Source organism: Lactuca sativa, chromosome 6, assembly GCF_002870075.4.
Source record: "Lactuca sativa cultivar Salinas chromosome 6, Lsat_Salinas_v11, whole genome shotgun sequence".
NCBI lineage: Eukaryota > Viridiplantae > Streptophyta > Magnoliopsida > Asterales > Asteraceae > Lactuca > Lactuca sativa.
Window position 1 is genome coordinate 126,519,176 of NC_056628.2, and position 17,607 is coordinate 126,536,782.

Consider the following 17,607-nt stretch of genomic DNA (forward strand, 5'->3'; position numbering starts at 1 on the left):
CCATGTGAAGCATCTTCAGCCGCCACCTTTGTGGAGACCTTCAGCCGCCACTAACGATTTGGTCGACTCCTAGCACCACCGAGCACCTACAGGTAGCCATGTTGCTGACATTATTAAAGATCGATGGAAAATAGGAAGATGCCACTTCAGTTGGAGATTGGAGAAGCAAGGTCGAAGTCCCTGTTGCTGTCGCCGTGTGGCTCGCTATCACCGTCGCTACCTTGCGGCTGGTCCGCTCCATCAAATGTTCTCCAACCGCCGCCTGTTGCCTCGAGGGTGGCTATGTTCGGTGTGTTTTCAGTGGATTTGTGGAGGTATGTGGGTACGTTTTAGTGTAGATTGATGGGTGTTGATGGCCGGAACACTAGCGGACCACCATGGCAGCCAACCATGGTGGCCGCCGCCATTTTTATTCACTTCTGCCGCCTCTTTCCACCACCAGCCACCATGGGAGGTGGTTGTGTGCATGCGTGTGGGTGTGTATGTCTATTATCTATGTTGCTATTGGGTTGTGGTTGTTGTATGAACAATATTTTGGCCGGAAAGCAAACGCCACCAATGTGAGGTGGTGGTTGCCATTTCTGTTGTCGCCACCAGCCACCATGGGAGGGTGGCTGTGTGTGTGATGTAATGTGTGTGGGCCTAGTTCACAAGATTAATGTTGTATAAATGTTCTTAGACAGGAAAAAACGGAGAGAACTCGTCATCACCACCTGTTGCCGCCACTCTGTCACTGTTGGCCACCATCTCGGGTGGCTGTGGGCTTCGGGTGTGTTTGGATTGATGTTTGGAGTGCTTTTGGTGTTGTGTTGGCCAAGAACAGTCACCGCCACCACTGTGAAGTGGTGGCTGCCACCAGGTGTCACTGCTGGCCACCACAAAGATGGCTGTGTGTGTGTTTAACATTATTGTGTGTGTTATTTTGGAGATTAGAATTGTAAAATGTAATTAGAAATGTGAATAATGAAAAGAAACTCTAACCACCACTGTGAGGTGGTGGCTGTCGCCTCCTGCCGCCACCGGTCGCCATGTTGGGTGGCGGTGTGCCTCGTTTGCATTTTGGACTCATTTGGGATGTTGAAACCCTAATGGGCCTAAGAAAGCCCTAATGGGCCTAGTGAACCCTAATTGATCAAGGACCTAGCTATTGGGCCTATTAGGATAATATGGGATTGGAAACCCTAATTAGGGTCTAGAAAACCCTAATATTGGATTTATGGGCTTTGGACCTCGGGACCCACATTTGGGCCTTTGGAATTGGACTATGTATTAAGCCAAATCATACCATATACATTATTTAGAAGAGTGATGGACTTAATGGATTAAGTCCTTCTCACTTAACCCTAATTATTATTTTATGTGAAACCCTAATTTCACTTGGGCTTTGTGTTGGGCCTTTCTATTGGGCTGTGGTGTTTGGACCAATATTAGGTCATCCAAGAACAATCAAATGGGCTAGAATAATTTAATGGGCTTTAGGGTAAGGTCCATGGGAATGTAAGATGTTGGACCATGAGAATGTAAGATGTCGGACCAAGAATAAATGATTGGGCCTTAAGGCAAGACCATGTAAAGGTTGGGCCTAATTTGGAAAATTGGGCCATAGTTGGGCCTTGGTCCATTATTAGACTTTTGGGCCTTTGGATTGGGCCTTGGGCTTGAGTCGAGCTAAGATAGGGGTAAAGTAGTCTTTTACTCCAAGTATGGACTTATGGTTATGAGTTGGAACCCAATTATTAATTGGGTGATGTTTTGATATTGACAGTTCGGGAATCTGTCATCCAACAGCTGGGATTGTGTCTGCGGGACTTTAACAGTGTGAGGTGAGTCTTCTGACCATACCAATGGGTCTAAGGCACCAAGTTCGACCCATTTTATGTTATGTGGTATGATAGTTAGCTTTATGCTAGGTGGCATTCTAGTAATTATATGATGTGTGGTATGCTAGTTGTCTTTGTGATACTTGCATTGAAGACCCTGGGGGGAGCCCGTGGCATTGTATGTAAGACCATGTGGGGTAGCCCATGGCAGACCTAGGTAAAGACCATGTGGGGTATCCCATGGCATTAGATGTAAGACCATGTGGGGTAGCCCATAACATTGAATGTAAGACCATGTGGGGTAGCCCGTGGCATTCTTATAGGTTTTTGTATGCATGACTTATATGTTATATTTAGCTTCTATAGCTAGCATGATATGTGATACATGCAGCTTTTATAGCTAACGGGATATGTGATATGTGGATTGTGTGTATGGTATGCTCTGGGGAACTCACTAAGCTTCGTGCTTACGGTTTTCAATTTTGGTTTCGGTACTTCATTCTCAAAGGAAAGGAGTCAGCTCGATCGCAGCGCATCACACTATGTTTTCCGTACAGGAGGTCTTTGAGATTATACTATGATATTATCTTATGATGATATGATTGATTATTGACACACTAGTTTTGACATGAGATATTATTATAAGTGTTTTATACTGATGGTTTTATGTAATAACTTAATTAAACGAAATTTTTGGCATGTATTTTTGGGATGTTACAGTAGAGGGGAGTACGCAGGGCGTACTCAGCCTAGTAGGAATTTTTGACTTTTTGACTTGACTTTGACGAAGTTTGACTTAAGGGTATTTTGGGTATTTTGAGTAGTAGTTTGAGACTAGGTCATTGTTTGTTAAATAGGTGGCATGTAGAGTCTGCAGTTAGAGCTGTGATCTGTTTAGCTATCTTTTCAGACTGTGAGGTGAGTTTTCCTCACTGTATTTTTAGGGTCGAAGGCACCAATGTCGGCCCACTGGATTATATATTCTGGTATATTGGATTGATGTTATGCTGGTTATATGATAGACTGGTAGGTCTGTATGATTACATGAGTTTACTGAGTATGTGTCAAACTAGTAGATCTGTATGATTACATGTATTTGATGGTTATTATTTGTTATTGTATATGTCGACATGTTATGGTTTGTGTTGGGTTGAGGCGATCTTGTTTTGTGCTGAAGGAAAAGATACCCATGGCGGTTCGGATAGTCTGAAGGACCGAAAGGCGGTCCAGTCAGGCCGAACACCTGGAGAGCGGTCCAGATAGGCTGTAGGCCCTACGAGGCAGTCCAGTCAGGCTGAAGGGTTATATTTGCATGCTATTATCTATTTGGTTGTGTGTGGTACTTTGGGGGAACTCACTAAGCTCTGGCTTACAATTTAAGTTTTATGTTTTAGGTACTTCAGATGATTGGGGCAAGTCGAAGGCTTAATTGTGTACATCTTTTAGTTTTTATGAGATTGGTTTTGGGATACTTTGATTTGTGATTTGACTTTTGGAAACTTAGTTTTGTAAACATTTATGGTTTGTGGTTTGGTTTTAAAAAATTAAAATTTACATTGATTTTTGGTATGTTACATTAGGAAAGGTATTTATAGGTAGCATATATTGTTATATAAGGATTATAGGGCTTATAGGGTCGAATTTTCGAAAACGCGAAGAACATGAAAAATACAAAAAATATGGAAAATGTTCTGGAGTAACTTTTAATGAAACATGATGCCTTTTTATGAATTTTGGCCAAAAACATGATCTTTTTCTTTTTTTTTCAGAAACACGACCATTACAATAATGTTTTGCATTCGAGGATGGAAAAACGATTTTTGGCTCAAAAACGTTATAAAGATGAAACACGACCCAAAAACACAATCGTGTTTCTGGGTATATGATCATGTTTTATGGACGATGTAGCACCCATAATCAGAAAGACCAAGAAAGGAAAGGTAAACCCTAAGTTAAAGGGCCAACTCGTCGAGTCCAAGGAGGAACTCGGCGAGTCCGAGCGGGATCTGGGTCGAGGAGTAAGTGACCGACTCGGCGAGTCGGAGAATGGACTCGGCGAGTCCGGTCTGAAGAGGGAAACCCTAAATTCGGGACTTTGTGCACTATTTAAGCACCTCATTCTCTTCCTTAGGGTTCCTTTACTCCCCTCATCCAGAACATCGAACCCTAGCCACCATATCCGTTTTTGAGCAAAGATCTAGCCTTGGTGTTGTGATTTGAAGCTTGGAAGAGAAGGAAGTTCATAGTGGTGCAAGAGGAAGCCTTGGATCCAGAGTTGGTGTGACTTTTCAGAGCATTTGAAGGTAAGAACTCATTACCTTCACTCCTTTGCTCATAGTTTCCTTTTTGTCATGAGATTTAGGGCTTTTATGCCATGTCCTAGAGCCAATTGGAGTTAGAAGTCCAGATCTGAAGTTGCTACTTCAGATCTAAGTGTATTCTGGCCTAGAGAGTCATAAAGTATCAGTCTTGGGGGTGTAGGTGAAGTATGGTTGTCTTAAACCCGAGTATAGGGTGTTTTTAGGCCTAGATCTCCTTAGCTACATGTAAAGTTTGCAACTTTACGTGAGGAATAGGCCTTGGAAGAGTGGATCTACAGTTTGGAGTCCTTGCATGACTCAAAAAGCCTCTGAATGCATGAAGGACTAAATAGACTCGGCGAGTCCTTCGAGTGGACTCGACGAGTAGTATGAAGATTAGGAGGAACTCGACGAGTTGGATGAACAAATTGGCAAGTCTGTTGAAGTTTGCCTTGGACTCGGCGAGTCAGGTCGCGAAACCCTGAACCCTTCAAGTTAAGACTCGAATCAGTGAGTCGAGTGGAGACTCAGTGAGTTGGACAGGACAGGACTCGAAAATCGGTGGACTCAGCGAGTCATGGGTTGACTCGGCGAGTCGAGTCACGAATGGAAGGACTCTGAGCATATGAACTCGGCGAGTCGGTAGGCAGACTCGGCGAGTAGGATTGACCTGGAAGGTTGACTTTGACCAGGACTTTGACTTTGACCAGAGTTGACTTAGTTGAATTTCAGGGGACAGTTAGACTAAGTGTTATATTGGTATTGATAGCTCGGGGAGCTAGTGGAGCCGCAATTCAGAAGAGTTTTCGGGCAGTAGCAGAGGGGTTTCAGCAAGTTCAACAAGTGCAGGTGAGTTTCCCTTTGTGTGAATGGGTCTAAGGCCACAATGCCAGCCCATGTAGTTATGAGTAGAGACCCGGGGGGTTAGCCCTAGGCACAGTATGCTAGTATGATATTCAGGACGAGGTCCAATGATAGCGGACAAGTGCCTAAGGAATGGTTTATATGATAGTTTATACTTGTTGTCTGTGTGATACATGTATGTGCCTGGTAGGGAGGTGAGTGTGGGCGAGGTCCCGTATCTCACCAATAGCAGAGTGTGGATGGTGTTCCACATCTCATTAGCAGTAGAACAGGGGCGAGGGCCAAGTTAGGGAAAGAGTGAGTGTGGCTGGGCCCGTATCTCACTATTAGTAGGAGCATGGACGGGGTTCCAGGACTCATCAGTAACAGGACAAGGGTGAGGCCCAAGATAGGCGAGGCCTCAGGACATGATTTATTAGTACATGTTAGCTTATGTGTTGTGATATGCTTATGTGTTAGTATTTGCTAGCGGGCGAGGCCCAGTGACAGGCGAGGCTTGGAGCGGCGGGGCCGTTGTAGCGGGCAAGGCCCAAGGTAGGGGCGAGGCCCAGAATAGCAGGCGTGGCCCAGTATGTGCAGTATATGGTTATGAATGGTATGTGGTAGGTTAGGGAACTCACTAAGCTTCGTGCTTACGGTTTTCAATTTTTGTTTCAGGTACTTCCGGTAGTGGAGGGAAGAGCTCGGGGTGATCGCATGGCACACACCATAGATTAGACAGCCTGGGAATGTTTTACTCTGATAATGAACATATGTTTTGGAAATTAATACTCTGATTATGTTATGGATTGATAATTATGTTTTAAGTAATGTTTTATAAAAGAAATTTTTAGTCTTGAATTTTGGGACGTTACAGACGAAGTCCTGAAATGTCCTCCAGAATGGTCCAAATTTTATGCGAAGTAAAAACGTGATTGTGGTATTAAAAACATGTTCGTTTAAATCGGTAAATGCATGATTCGGACACGAACTCTATAGTTTCAACATAATTAATCCAACTTCTATTTTCTTCATGTGTTTTAGCTCCATCAAGCTCCAAAAATGCATCAAAGCTACTTCTAGAATACTGCTCCACTTGAAATACCTAAAATGACATAAAAATATGAGCACTACAAGAATTTTAGCAAAAAAACATGAGCCGACTATTATTTACACTAAATCATATATAAAAACATAAGTTATGATAAAAATACTAATAAAAGCTAATAGAAAAGATGCATAAAATGACTATCAGTGGTCGAACGCATGGGTGATGAAGTCAACGAAAAATAGTCTCTCAATGAGTCAGTGAAATGTAAAAATGATATCCCGAGATGCCTTACTAGTGTTTATTTCGTTTGTTCTTTTTGAGATTTTGAAACTGGGCTTTTTAACATCCACATGTGAGCGGAAATCTACATTTTTTATTTTTTGAGATTTGATATATTTTATTGGAATTGTTAGCTTTTTTTCAAAGTTTTTTTTTAGTATCTCACTATATTTTTAAGATTTAAATGATTTCATTTTGTCAGTTTTATTAGATTGAATGAGTTAACTTTTGATTTTGAAGCTTGTCGGGATTTATTTCAAAATTTGAACATTTTTCATATGATATGGTGTAACATCCCAATCTCCAGGTATGAATTTAAAGCTTTATATATATATATATATATATATATATATATATATATATATATATATATATATATATATATATATATATATATTCAGGGCAATTCGACGAGTTGGGAGGTGCCGACTCGTCGTGTAGAGTTATGATGGCCGCACATTTTTCAAGATCTACTTGACGAGTTGAAGACTGAATATGAAACCCTAATTTTTAGGGTTTTGCACCCTATTTAAAGACCTTATGACTCATTGTTGGCCTCCCTTATCGTCCCCTTAGTCTAGAGGAACCCTGATTCGAGCATTATCTTTCATTTTGAGTGTGTGAGAGCTTGGAGTGTGATTTTTGGTGCTCTTTTGAAAGGAACTTGAAGCTTGAAGAGGATTGATTCAGAGGAAGGCTTTAGATCCAGGATTTTCATTATTGTTGCAGCCTTTTTGAGGTATACAGTCGATATCTTGATCATCCCTTTGCTAGATCTCTTCATTTGAAAGTTTATGGCCATTATTAGCTTGTTTTGGGACCATTCTTGGATTTGAGCATGTTATGAAGCTATGACTTTAGATCTGGACATCTCATGGCCTCCATGGACTTAAAGTCGCCAACTTTATTAGGTCTTGGCCCTCCTTCATGCTCTAAGTCCCTTAATAATCTTTGTTTTAGTGTTTTAGCCTGTTGGTGCCATGTATGGACGTAAAGTTAGCAACTTTACGTGGTATTTCGGTTCTAAAGGACTAGATTTATGGTTTGTGGCACTAGATTCGCTTGGGAATTGGTTGAATGCTTTAAGACTAGGAGAACTCGACGAGTTGCTTAGCCAACTCTGCGAGTTGAATCGGGTTTTCCAATATTCTGGATACTATAGAAACTCGACAAGTTGTTCTAACAACTTGGTAAGTTGGTCCGGGTTTTTCTCGTTCTTTTAGTACTGAAAGAACTTGACGAGTTGATAGATAAACTCGACGAGTTGAGTCAACATGGGTTGTTGGCCTTGGCTATGGACCTTGACTGTTGAATTTGACTCGGGCTATGGTTGACCAAGTTTGACCTTGATGGTATTTTGGGTATTTTGGGATTTTGATGGAATTAGTCAACATGGTGGTTGTAGGCAGTTGAGTTCGGAGCTGTGATTTGAGAGTTGGATCTTGTCCGTTCAGCACGATTTGTGAGGTAAGTATTCCTCACTATATTTTCGGGTCGAAGGCACAAAGGCCGACACATTGGTTTGATAATCTGATACCACTGATATGTTGAGTATAATATAGTTATGCATGCTAGTCTTATTATGATAGTCTGGTAGATCTGCAGGACTACCTGTGATACTACCTGATTATCTGTATGTGTATTCATCTGTTACATGTCGACATGCTGTGCGGGTTGGATTGCGGTCGTATTGCTCCACGTTGTAACCAACAAACCCTGGAGTATGTCAGACATGAGCTAAGAGCCAGGGAGGATATGCCAGACTCATTCTTAGGATTCATAAGCATTCCAGATATGAGTTGAGGGCCGGACAGGGCATGCCAGACACTGAGGGCTAATCATTTATATTCTAGTCCAAGGACTAAGGGAGCAAGCCAGACATAAGCTGTGGGCCCGAGGGCAAGCCAAACTTATGCCGTGGGCTTGAGAACAAGCCAAATATGTGCTGAGGGCTAGGGAGGGCATGCCAGACTCATACTGGGCTCAGCGGTAATCTAGTCTGTAGAGTTGTGGGCCTATTACATGTTGTTATTATGTGTATTATTTGTATGTATATGCATTTTGGGGGAACTCACTAAGCTTTGGCTTACAGTTTTGGATTATGTTTCAGGTACTTCGGATGATCACGGGAAGACGAATGCGTGATCGTGCACCTCCCAGTATTTTATTTCATGATTTCTGGGATTACTTTGGTGATAAACTATCTTGAAAACAATTTGTAAACAATGAATGATTTTTGAGATGTTTAAAATTTTTTGAAATTTTTATGAATTTTATGGATGTTACATATGACTTATATAAATTCATATTTTGGGTACTAATATACAGACAAGTTGGTGTTCCTTGTCCTCTTAGTTGTTCTTGCTATTGGTTTTGTCTTATAATAACATTGACATCCGTATACTTATTACTAACCACCAGTATGGTGAGTGTCTATTACTGTCATCTCATCACCACACAACCACTAAATATTGGTATACATACCACTCCACATCATTATATCCTAAACTTAGATATAGAACCTTTTAAATGACATAGTTTTAAACAAAAAATACAGTTTCAATTTCTCTTAATTTTGTTTTAATAGAATACCATTGAATTGATTTAAATTATGGAATGAAAAAGATCAATTATATATCCTTTTATTGCAAAACATCATTGAAGTTTATAAAGAAAGTAAAAAATCAATAATTTTTAACGAATATAACTTAAACGTTTTGTCCTTCAATTGAAAAACTATATCGAATGATTTGTGAAAAGCTTGATTGAGTTATTGAATGTTCTTCTTTTATATTTATTCTATTAGTTTTCATTTAAAATTTAGTAGGGTTGATTAAATGATCATGACTTTTAATGCTTTAAGTTTTTAGATACAATGAAGAAAAAGAACATAAATTCGATCGGTTTAATATGTCACATGATTAAGGAAGAATAGTAAACAAGATAGCATGATTAGTGTGGATATATATGGATCAAAACTACATCATTTGAAGGGTTCTATATATAAGTTTAGGCACATAAATATCACATATTCCTAAGTCATATATATATATATATATATATATATATATATATATATATATATATATATATATATATATATATATATATATAGGGAGTGGTTCAAATGAGAACCAAAAAAGGTTAAGAACCTCTAACTTTAGATGTTTATAAAGGGTTTAGGGTAACCCTAAACCCTAAACCCTTTATAAACATCTAAAATTAGAGGTTCTTATGGTTCTTAATCTTTTTTGGTTCTCATTTGAACCTTTACCTATATATATATATATATATATATATATATATATATATATATATATATAAAGAGAGAGAGAGAGAGAGAGAGAGGGAGAGAGGGGGATGATTGGCTGTGGTTAATTGTGGTGGTGACCACAATCCACCACTACACCTCATAGTCACTATATGATCACCACATCAACTATGAGCATAGCTTGTGATATGTATACATGATGGTCTAACATATCTAACTCTGTTTATAATCAATTATTTAAGATACTTCCGTTTTTTATTATCTACTGATTTTAAGTATGTGTATTTGATTGCTCCATTTGTTGCCTTATGGCATTAAAACCAAAGACCGACCCATATATCAATTTTCAACTGCTAAATATATCAATTTTCAACTGCTAAACCACACCATGTCACTATAACCCATTAAAGATGTCATAGAAAAACATAGTTAAAGCCGGTTGGCTCTATTGGTTATAAAATACAGTCCGCTATATCCTTTAATTATTTATGTTTCTTCCTAGCATATGCATTCCAAAATAATAAAAAGATTCTAGATATACTATAAGGGATCACCATTGATTCTAAGATTCATATTATAAAGCAACTAACAAAACCAAACCATATAGTCAACAAGCATAGAATGCCACAAACCAAATAAGCTAATAAGACTAGACAAAATGCTACATCCTAAACCCATAAGATAAGTAAACCTTTAAGATAACATTGATTAGTTTTAGTTTTAGGGAGTTCATCGAATCAATATTATCTTAAGCTTCAGGGTTAACCCACTTGAGGTCCTTCACCACCTCCCACGTGAAGTCGGGATCATCCCTACCAAAATGTCCATAAGCAGCGGTCTTCAAGAACCTCCCATTTCCACCTCTTTTTAAATCAAGATCAATCGAGATCATTCCCGGCCTAAAATCAAAGTTCTCATTAACAATCTTCAAAATCTCTTTGTCATGAATCTTCCCTGTCCCATATGTGTCCACAAAAACCGACAATGGCTCAGGGATACCAATAGCATACGAGACTTGAACAATGGCCCTTCTTGCGACACCACAAGCCACAATGCTCTTGGCAGCTTGCCTAATTTAAAATAGTAAAAATTAATTTAACCATAACACCTCCGACCCAAAGTTACCGATTAGAGGGTTGTTTCCTTTTTTACTTCTTGAACATGGTTTAATAGAGAAGAAAAAAGTCCTAAATCAATAATACCTTAATCAACTTCAACTCATTATTACTTGAAACTTTTTGTATCTTGCATTTAATTGAGAGGGTTATATGTTAAAATATATGGAGGCTGAAGCCTGGATTTCGCTTTAGGGTTACCATAGTAATAAAAGCATACTCCAAGGTGTAAAGTGAAAGTTTTGAAAAGATAATATTAAATATTATTTTCCAATTTGCAGTTCATGATTTTCTGTTGTTTCCAGATTATTAAGAGAGAGAAAGTGGGGATTCTTTCACCTGACAATGTAAGCACCGCTGCGGTCCACCTTGGTTGGGTCCTTCCCGGAGAAAGCACCACCGCCATGAGCACCCCAACCACCGTAGGTGTCAACGATGATTTTCCGACCGGTAAGACCAGCGTCACCGTGAGGTCCACCGATTACAAAACGTCCAGACGGGTTCAAATGGTAGATTGTCTTCTCGTCGAGGTAATTCGTCGGAACCACCGGTTTGATCACATGCTCTTCCAGATCAGCGGCAATCTCATCGTTGGTGACCGTTTCATCATGCTGCGTCGATATCAGAATGGTGTGGACGCGTATCGGAACCATGGCTCCTTTGTCGTTGAAGTACTCGACGGTGACCTGGGTTTTCCCGTCGGGGCGGAGCCAGGTACAGGTCCCGTTTTTCCGAACTTCGGTTAATCGGGCTCCAAGTTTGGTCGCAAGAACATGGCTGAGCGGCATGAGCTCAGGGGTCTCATCGGTGGCGTAACCAAACATATGACCTTGGTCACCGGCGCCGATTTCTTCCGGCTTCTTTGTTAAGTGACCATGGACACCCTGGGCGATATCGGGGCTTTGTTGCTCAATATTGACGAGTACTTTGCAGTTGTCGGCGTCTAAACCCACATCATCGGAAACAAATCCGATCTCGCGACAAGTATCACGGACGATTTTCTCGTAATCGATGGTAGCTTTGGTTGTAATTTCACCAAAAACCATCACCATGTTCGTTTTGGTGCAAGTTTCACAAGCAACCTTGCTGTCTGGGTCCTGTGCTAGGCAGGCGTCAAGGACGGCGTCGGAGATCTGGTCGCAGAGCTTGTCTGGGTGGCCTTCGTTAACGGATTCGGATGTGAACAAAAACGTCTCCATTGTTGCAGACCTGTTAGTCAAGTATATTTGCTAGTAAAATCTGCTAAAATCGTATTGAACTTGACTCAGAAGTGATATTAACACAGAAAACACATTTCGAAACACCATATAGTTATCAAACATCGATTTTCATGTGAGCAGATACAGCTATGGGTATAGGAAGTTGTATGAAAACACAAAAATCAGATCGTTTTTTGGCGATATTTGTGATTCCAAGCAGTAAAATTGAATCGGAGAAAGTGTATAGCCTGAAATACCTTGAGGATCGAAGAGGATGATGAGCTGCTGTGGATTTCCTCTCTTTTGAAAACACTAACGAGACGATTTCAAGAGATTAAAAATATGGGGAACAGAGATTATAACATAAAAGATTCATCGGCATAATGGCATCATGTGATCTTAGTCGTTCATTTGATAGTCGGTTTCACTGGTTTTTTTTGGTTAATTTATTGTGATTTTAGATAAACACCTTCAGTACTTTCTCGTTATCGACTTCTCCTGCTAAAATGGCAGGGGTTCTTTTTTGGTTAATTTATTGTGATTTTCTCTTAACTTATTTTCCAAAATTACATAAGGTGTTTTTTGTTTTTTTAAAACAAAAATGATTACGGACCAACAAAAGAAGTGCATTAAACGGTGCAGTATTGTTTACTTTTTAATGTCTGTAGCTGTAATAAGTTGAAATTAACCGTATATAATAGTTAAAAATAATTTTAAATCAAAATTTTATTTGGTTAATCATATGCAAATCAATACAAATATCACTATGATGATATGATTTTTAAAAACATTTATATAAAATAATTAAGCTTAACATTTACTAAATAACAATAAATAAAATTGTTATTTTAACGAAAAACATGTTTATTTTGTTAACTTTTCGAAGACGACGATTATTTTTCTGATTAGCTTCGATAAATTTGATAACTTTAGTAATTAATTTTATAATTTATTAATATTTAGTTATAGACAATGTAACAAAAAAAATTATTTATATGAAATTTATCAAATGATTTTGAAATTATGTAAAATATACTCGAATTGTTGATAATATTCTTCATAATATTATTAAAATAATAAAATATTGTTGAAAAGAATAATAAAACAAATTTATATAAAATAATATAACTTAAATAATATGTTTAAATGAGTTCAATATGTGCAATAATTTTTAAGTCAGAAGTCTTCTGAAAAATAAACAGTTACAAATGATCAAGTGGTGCGCATGTGCTGCACGACAGAACAAGAAATGGTCAAAAACAGGGATGGTCCTAGGATTTCATAGTAGGTGTTGCCGGTGACACGTTTTTCCTTTTACATAATGACACAAATATAGAAAAAACGAAAAATTTAAAAATTTTTACACTGTATCCGAAAAAACAGGGGTTGCCGGTACCTATAGCCACTATAGGCACCATAATGGAACCGTTTCCAGTCGAAAATGAAAAATCAAATATGATAGAAAAAACAAACAATCCCAAATGTTCAAACAAATCTTTCATGTACGATAACATGCAAAAATTAATAATCCACATAAATAAATCAAATAGAGATCTTTTAAAATAAATTCTAAGACATTATTTAGTAACCATTCAAATTAGGGTATTGCCTAAGGAATAATGCCTTTAAACCATAATTTCCAATTTTACCATCTTTTATCAACCACGTGCCAAGTATACATAAATCCTTAAAAACAAACAAATATACTCATCTTCAAATTCCGTTTTTTTGGCAACCAAAACTAAATATTTGGATCATTTTCAGATTAAATCAAATTTCAAACCGAAGGAAATTATACTTAGTTTACAAAATTAGAATCTTTATAGACAAATATTTATAACATCATATGGTTAAATCTAATTACAAATCAATTAAAGGAAATTATACTTAGTTTTCATAATAGAATCTTTATAGACAAATATTTATAACATCAAATGGTAAGCTAACCTATACAGCTGAGTTATTTGTAAAAAGGGGCAGTTTTGATAAAGCTTTATGGAAATGAAACTTTTTTAATTGTATTTGTAGAAATGGGGTTTCTCGCCCACTAAATCAATACTTAAAAAAAAATCTCCAAAACTTATAACATTGCTCATTTGTCTTTTAAAATATGTTAAAATGTTATCTTTTTATATATATTTTTTCTACATTTATCTAATTTATATAATATCAACACTTATAGTCCCTTATAACTTACAACATTGGCCCTTATCTTGTAAAAATATGTTATAATTGTAATCTTTTGTAAAAATATGTTACTACTACATCTTATTAAATTTACAAAATAGTTCATAAAAATATTTAACATTGACCCTTATTTTATGAAATATGTTACTACTAAATTCTACTATATTTTTTATTTGTATTTTGTACATTTACTTAATTTTAGTAATATTTAGCATAAATATATTATTTAATTTATAAGTGACAGCTTATTATTTTTCAATACCAAAATATCTCATTTATACATTTCCATTAATATTAATGTTTAATATTGTAATAATAAGAAATAAGAAAATACAATTGATATTACATTACTTAAATTCAGAAATCATAGTACAAAATCACACAGGAAAATAAAAGATCAACTAAACATGAAATTACAACACAATCAACCAAAAACATAGTTTACTACTCATTGAATATTGGTTGAGAATTTGAACAATTTCTTCTATTATGACCTGGTTGGTGGCATAGTGTACATCTTCGAGGTTCATCAGGATGACGAATGTCCATCTCATTACGAATTCAGTTTGCACACCTTTGTCCTCGATGAATGGAAAGTTTTGAGTAATCTGTTTCAATCGTCCAGTTTGAATCCAACCAATAATCAACATGAGGAAGTGGTACAAACCCAAAATTGTATTGTTGTATGTACGTCATAATCATCCAGTTTGATCCAACCAATAATCAACATGAGAAAGTGGTACAAACCCAAAATTGTATTGTTGTCTGTACGTCATAGTAGTGTACACATTAGTCACAAAAGAATGAGGGTTGTCCCCTCTATTCCGACAAACTGCAAGTGCATGTGAACATGGAAAGCTCTCTATTTGCCACTTACCACAAGTACACATATGTTGAAAATAATTAACAGTTTGTGTATTTCCTCTAGTTCCATTTATTTGTGACCTTGTGACAATTCTGTAAACACATTCATTGTAGTGAAACTCAAATAAAACATGACTTTGTGCACGAGTGTCACGTTTAAGAAATAGATGCCACAAACATTTTGGTAGAGGTCTAATACAGTTCATTGCAATAACACTATGCTTTCTAAAAAGTTGCACAATTCTATTGAGTGTAAGGTCAATACACGCCCTAATTGGCAATTGTCTCGCTCCTCATAATGCATTGTTCATACTCTCATAGATACTGGTCGTTAAGAAACCCTATCGATGATTATCATCATATAAAAGACACAATTGACTTCTTTTAATTTCCCTCAAATACTGCCAAGCTTCTATGTTGATTGCTTTTATTTCCCTTATATACTTAGCGAACTTCCTTTTTTATGTGGTGCTACCCATAGACCAACAAATTTTTTTAAGGCTCACATTCTTGTACCTTTTCATGAGATTACTTCTGACTTGCCTCAGACAAAAACGATGGTATGCTAATGGCTCTTTCCACTCCTCTAGATTTTCCATTGCATGAATGATTCCTTTGTGCCTATCAGAAAGAACACATAACTATCTATTTGGAGCAACAAAATTTCTAAAATGACCCAAAAACCAACACCAACTATGAATTGTCTCCTCATCAACAATGACATCGATAGAAATTACAGGGTGACACACAAATTACAGGGCGACACAGATGAAATGCGCAACATTTTGAAACAACAATAAACAATTTTCCTTTGTAAGAACCCTTCAAATGAGCACTATCGATAGAAATTACAGGGCGACACAGATGAAATGCTTTAATAGTTGGTCCAAAAGCCTAAAAAATATATTTGAATTTTGCCACTTGTGATGAGCTATTATGGTTATGAAACCACTTGACAACTGTATCAGGGTTTGAAGCCTGCAAAGCTGCAACATACTTGGGCAACTCAACAAAGTTACTGTAACATCCAGAGTTTCGGGTATGATTTAATTGTAATTATTTATTCAATAAAAAGGAGGGACTCGACGAGTTGGTGCCACGACTCGTCGAGTAGGTGAGGAAGTTTCCGCGAATCTTCGCGACCAGACTCGACGAGTCGGGCATTTGACTCGGCGAGTCTGCGTTGGCAATTGAAACCCTAAATCCCGGGTTTTGGAGCCTATTTAAGTGCACTCATAGCCTCCCATTGTGGCTACCAGTCCCTTGAGAGAAACCCTAAGTGAGCTAAATCGTTTGTGAGGAAGGAGAGGCCATATTTGATCTTTCTATCATTGGTTTAGCAAGAAGAAGGTGATCAAGATCAAGAGGAGGCTGAAGGAGGTGCTATTTGGAGGAATTCTGAGCTCAGGAGTGCTTATTTGAGGTATAATCTTGATCCATCTTCTGTTTTGGTGATTGTTTATAGAGTTAGGGTTTTCTAGACCCTTTGGTAGATGGTTTTGATTGAGTATATGGTTCCTTTTCGTATTATGGTCTTGGATCTGGATCCATAGAGGTCTAGAGACCTTACTCCTTTGAGCTTTATGAGGATTGTTGGTGAATATGAACTTAGGATGCCATATTAGAGGTCATTTCTTCAAATAGAACCTTGGAGCCTTTGCATGGGCATCAAGCTTCGAACTTTATGTGATTATTGGGACTAGAAAGGATAAATCTATTAAGTAGAGCATCAGATCTGACCTCAGGAAGCCATTGGAAGTGAGCATGGATTGGACTCGCCGAGTCCATGAACAGACTCGACGAGTCGAGTCGAGTTGTCCCGAGACTGTGAGTCTAGAGAGTGACCCGCCGAGTTAAGTGAGTGACTCGGTGAGTCAAAAGAGAATTAGAGGAGTAGAGTTCACGTGTAGACTCGCCGATTCGCCCAAGTGCACTCGATGAGTCAGGTCAAAGTTTGACCGTTGACTTTGTTGACTTTTAGGGATTGGTCAACAATGGGGTCTTTGAGTCAAGAAAGGGGTAAAATGGTCTTTTACCCATCTGAGGGTACTAAGAGAGGGTTGGGTCTAGTCTCGAGAGTTATATTTATGAGCGTATTTTACTTTATGTGATTACTGCTACCGAGTTAGGGATTTACCGAGACATCTAAGGTGAGTTTTCTCACTATACTTTACCTTGAGTGGTAATTAGAGTTATGTGACAGAGTTATTGTATGTTATTTATGTGATGTGTTGCACTGCATTATTCCTATGTGATTTATGCCATGTGTATATCAGAGTACATCAGAGTTAGTATCGGAAGGTTCACAGAGCTAGGGCCAGAGGGTCCACAGAGTTAGGGCCCAAGGGCCCACAAACTTATAACCTCGAGTGGCTAGTATGTGTTATGTGTGGTATTTTGGGGAACTCACTAAGCTTTATGCTTACAGTGTTATGTGTTATGTGTTTCAGGTACCAGTGATGATCGCGGGAAGGCGCCGACATGATCTGTACACACACCCGCATAGTTATTTATGATTTGATCTTGGGAAATGTTTTGTGAACAATGATGTGATACAATGAGATTTTATTAATGAATGTGTTTGGAAATGTGATTTAAAATGCAAAAAATTGTCTTAATTTTTACGGTGTTACAGTTACTCTCCCAAGTTCCATAAATAGTCTCTATGGCTTTTCTTC

At 37.9% G+C, this 17,607-nt stretch overlaps 1 protein-coding gene across 2 annotated transcripts; it reads right to left on the reverse strand.

The window, feature by feature from the left end:
- Positions 1-10,120: 10,120 nt before the first annotated feature.
- LOC111880479 (S-adenosylmethionine synthase 5) lies at positions 10,121-12,369 on the reverse strand. Of its 2 annotated transcripts, none has more exons than XM_042895871.2 (3): positions 12,136-12,369; positions 11,019-11,918; positions 10,121-10,634 (listed from the first exon to the last, which is right to left on the reverse strand). In XM_042895871.2, exons 2-3 carry the CDS (start codon positions 11,876-11,878, stop codon positions 10,313-10,315), a joined length of 1,182 nt encoding a protein of 393 aa, XP_042751805.1. In that variant the 5' UTR covers positions 11,879-11,918; positions 12,136-12,369; the 3' UTR covers positions 10,121-10,312. The 2 variants fall into 2 exon arrangements, with proteins under 2 accessions (XP_042751805.1, XP_023732684.1); XM_023876916.3 differs by having other exon boundaries at positions 11,019-11,888; positions 12,136-12,367.
- Positions 12,370-17,607: the final 5,238 nt, after the last annotated feature.